Consider the following 4,530-nt stretch of genomic DNA (forward strand, 5'->3'; position numbering starts at 1 on the left):
CCGGGGCCACCGGTAATCTGGAAATCGGCCAAACCGCCGTGGATGCAATAAATTCTGTTTAGTTTTATTATTTCAACCAGGTGTCTCATTTAACTACCTGTCCACCCCCCTCCCCAAAGAACCCTGGCCGCTGAGCCAATCCGGGGAGGGCTTACCCGTCTCGCTACGCATCCCGAGCGAGACGCGTACCGTTACAAAGTTTAGAGTACTAAAATAATACTATACAATACTGCACGGAAGATATTATTGATTATAACATAAAGTTATTTGTTTTCCATGCGTATCTTATTTCTCTCATATCTATATATAATAACATTACAATTTATCATAACACGAGAAATATGTAATGTACGATGTGCAACTTGGAATAAATTATACTGTTTCAAAATGAACCAGCACAGCGATAACCCACTGGGACATTCCCAATATGTTATCGTCTTCTTCATCCGTCGACGATTCGTTGGAAACGTTCATGGCCTCCAATGGCATTCGGTAACATTTTGCCCTAACATCTTCCTGGCTAACATATGTTATTTCAGTGCTCAAAGTGTTGCATTTAAAAATTTCTAATGCTGGAGATAACAAGGCGATATCATAGAATGCATCAACTTGTAGAAATCTATGTACACCTAAGCGAAAAGAATTTTCATGGGGACTAATAGATGAAATTATACAAACTGTACCATCGTGTAAAATGCAGCAATTATCGCGCTCATCTGTGCCAAGCAATAAGCTGTGAATTTGAAGTTTGCGGTAAGAAATAGCACCACTACTATTATGAAACATCATAGATGCCTGAATGGTGGTTGAAGAATCACCACCTCCCTTATTACTAGCATGATGTTCTATCTCTCTCATTCTATTAGAAAATTGTTGAAGGGGTTGTCCTGGCTTTCTGCATTATTTTCTAAAAATGGACATGTTGCTTTCATACGGGAAAGCAGAAAATGAATCTAATGTACCAAAACGTCTGACGTCATCCGCCAAGTGGAGAAGACCGTGGACATTATAAGAATTAAAAGTTGGGCCATAGAACTTTTCACAACGACGAACAAATAGTTGCAAAGCTCCTTCTGCAAACTTTAAATATTTGCTAACAAAAACCTGTGAAACCATTATTCTTATGGCACTGTGCAGAAACAAGAAGTGTCGATATACATTATCCTTCAGTACTCCATAGGTGACAACTGGACCAGTATACAAAAGAAATTGCCGAAATTCTGTTGCTTTAAATTTGCAAAATAAATCTATTGATCTAGGACGCCTTGCAAACTCGGATGGACAATATTTATTGATCCTTCTCATTCTCTCTGTGATTGTGAAAATTTGTCGAGAAGATAATTTTGAAAATGGGGAACATTTGCCACACACCCAGGCAGATAACAACTTTTTAGTGACACCTAGACATACGAGATGCATATACTCGAATGGCACCTGTGATACCATTCCTATTGGCATCAAAGCTAATGGACTTTGACCATCTTTATGATGATCCTCATCGGAACACCTGGTATATTCTTCATCACTTCGTAAAGGATGTGTAATACCATTGAAAACCTGACGACCTCTTTCCTGTGTACCACAAACTTTGCACTTGGAACAAGGTCGATGAGACATATGGCCTCTGTGATGAAGTATAAAGGCTCGAGCTGGTGCATCAGCAATAAAACACCTTAATACGACTGGAATTTTTTTCTCGTGAAACGTAATGCCTCCATTTGACATTATCAAGTTTATGTCAGAGACAAATTTTTGAAGATAACTGTTACAATCCTTGGGTTTTTGGGTGCCTTTATAAATCCCTACTACAATGGGTTTGCTATTTAAGATATTTACAATTCTGACTTGAATAGGCCAAATTTGAATTGTATTGGAATTATCTAAACTACATCCGTCCACATGAAAATCCAATTGCAACTCTCCAGGAATTACTGGAGAACATTGCGATAACTGTTTAACTATTTTCAACTCTACATCAAAATGAACATACTCTCCTGGTTCTACCACAGAGGTGACCACACTGGTACAAGGTGTACCAATGAGCGTTCTTATATCTTTCGGCAAACTAGAAAAACACGAATGGGTACGTAGAAGAGATAAGATGTTGTTCCCCTGAGTGTGAGGGAGAAATGATACTTCTGAAACAGTACCAGCGGACTCCCAAACCACATCATCGCATGAAGAGGTAGAAGAGGTAGATCATGCGTGAATGAAGATGTGGTGGGAATATTAAGCAGACTTTCATTATTATTATTACTGACAGGCACGGATAAAGAAGACGTGCTGGGAATGTCCTGCAGATTATCAACATTAGGGGGACTTTGTAATTCATTGTCACGTGAATACTTCCTCAAATTTAAGGTTATGTCGCGCCGAATATTTCGTTTCTGCCTAGGGCTTAATTGATTATACGGTTTTCGCGAAACCGACTTCTTCAAAACTCGATCCATGGGTGTAAAAGAAAACTGAATAAAGAATATACAAAATATATAATAATTTGTTACGTATATTGGTAACAATACCACGTGGCAATACTTATCTGGCGTTTTCTCTGCTTCTATCCTTCCTTCCTTCGAATCCACTGCTCATCCAGTATTCACTGCTTTAGAGTTAATTCACGAACTTAATAATTAGTAATTAACTAACAAAGGAATCACTAATCAAACAAGACGGAATCAGTGCGCGTGTCGAAACACTGACACCTTCGTCGTGAGAGGTGTTGTTCCCGGTCTGGTGTCGCAAACTGCACTGCGCATGATCACGTAACGCGCAACACCTAACATACGCGCATCATAAATTAAAAGTTATAGATATTATAGCGTTAAAAGAAATTAATGAATTAAAATTAAAAATTAAGAATTAAATTAATTAAATTAATAATGTGTGCATTAATATTTACGCGTATTATTGTTGTTTGGCGTCGACCGAAGGTCGGAGTCGCCGGGGGGCCGGGACCACTCAGACATGAGCGCGCGAGGAGGCAAGGAGAGACGGGAGAATCAAACCTTTCCTTTTTCGGAAAAAATTGCACTTTATTCGGTGGGTTCTGGTCGTACGACGCACGAGGTGCGAGGCACTCGCGAGCGCGAGAGAGAACGCGCGAACGAGAGTCGCGAGTCGGCGAACGGACGGAGATCTTGCGTGTGCAAACTTCTGCCGTCGGATCGCGAAGAGGAAATCTTGAGCGGCACGAAACGCGTGCCGCCGCGAGACGGAAATCTTCTACGCGGACGCCGGAAATCTTGACGCGAAGCAGAGTGCACGTAACGCGGCGCGGGAGATCGCGAGAATATTGCTACCGAATAATGCGAAATCGCGAGAGTCTCAGAGCGCGAGAGATGAGAATCTCTACTTATCGAGACGAGAGCGGACAGATGAGCAAACGTGTAGAGCGATACCTTGTGATTGACTGAGCGTTCAGAACGTTAAGAGAGCGAGAAGGCATACGCAGGTGCCTTAAATAACAAAGACCGTCGAATGTGGAGCACCGTGATTGGAGCTCGCACATCGGACGATCCTTGTTTGTCTCAATTTGAAGTATTCAAGCTGTGAAATTCGGCCAATGAGAATTGAAACGGTTGCTACGCGATATCGAGGAACGGCGACACGCGCTCTTGCCGCGTGTTGACATACGCGACAAAAACCGTATGAAATAGCGGTCGCCAGTTAGACAATAGGCACCGAATTCCACAGCTTGAATCCTGAACAATTGTGTTATATCCTTAAGGGCATGCGCACAGTTGGCGCGAAATATGAATGTCATTTGTTTTAAAACGACCGCACGCAGAAAAATGAAAATCGCTACGGTTATTCGCTATCGTGCATTCGTGAATGCAACATTCCGAAAGCAGCAATGGAAGGCATTTCAAAGACAATGGAATCGGTAAGTTTCAGTCTCCTCTATGATATAATTAATCTAAAATATTATATACTTTATCGGTATATCATTATATTATTTTTGATATGTTTTTGAGATTCGAGACCGTCGACTAGGGAGGACGATTCATAAACCGGCGACGTACCAAACCACCTCGTCGGAAGAGGCACCATAGCGACGGAAACGCCGCATCATTAGGTCGCCTACTCCCGTTGGCTCCGATGAGGAGCTACTACAGCTTCTAGAAGCAAATTCGCCAGAACAACGGGGAACAACGGGGGGATTGCTTTCCAATCCCTCACATGCACCCGTAACACCTATACCTTCATCAACCTCCCCGATAGATTTATCCGCATCCTCATCCTATGTACAAAAACCTCCTATACCACCACCTACCCCATCCTATACCATGCATCCCCCCGGAGAACTCACTATCTGGCATTACAATGACCTAGTAAAAAGGATGGACCACATGAACCAAAAAATAGATAAGTATGTAATTTAACAAATTGAAATTACAGTAGTATGATAGCAATACTTAATAAGAATTAACAAAATTTACTTTTTCTTTGTAGACTACTAAGCAGGAAGGATAGACCAAGGCATTATGGGCGAAAGCCGGATTGTCTACCTCTTCAAACGAGGGAAGATGT

The 4,530-nt window shown here is 41.6% G+C and overlaps 1 protein-coding gene across 1 annotated transcript; it reads right to left on the reverse strand.

The window, feature by feature from the left end:
• Nucleotides 1-275: 275 nt before the first annotated feature.
• LOC143363516 (uncharacterized) lies at nucleotides 276-4,319 on the reverse strand. The gene is given in 2 exon segments (XM_076804088.1): nucleotides 276-2,138; nucleotides 4,310-4,319. Coding segments are annotated over 2 exon segments (1,776 nt in total). The 3' UTR covers nucleotides 276-372.
• Nucleotides 4,320-4,530: the final 211 nt, after the last annotated feature.

The sequence above is a fragment of the Halictus rubicundus genome, unplaced genomic scaffold (genome assembly GCF_050948215.1).
Source record: "Halictus rubicundus isolate RS-2024b unplaced genomic scaffold, iyHalRubi1_principal scaffold0052, whole genome shotgun sequence".
Classification (NCBI taxonomy): domain Eukaryota; kingdom Metazoa; phylum Arthropoda; class Insecta; order Hymenoptera; family Halictidae; genus Halictus; species Halictus rubicundus.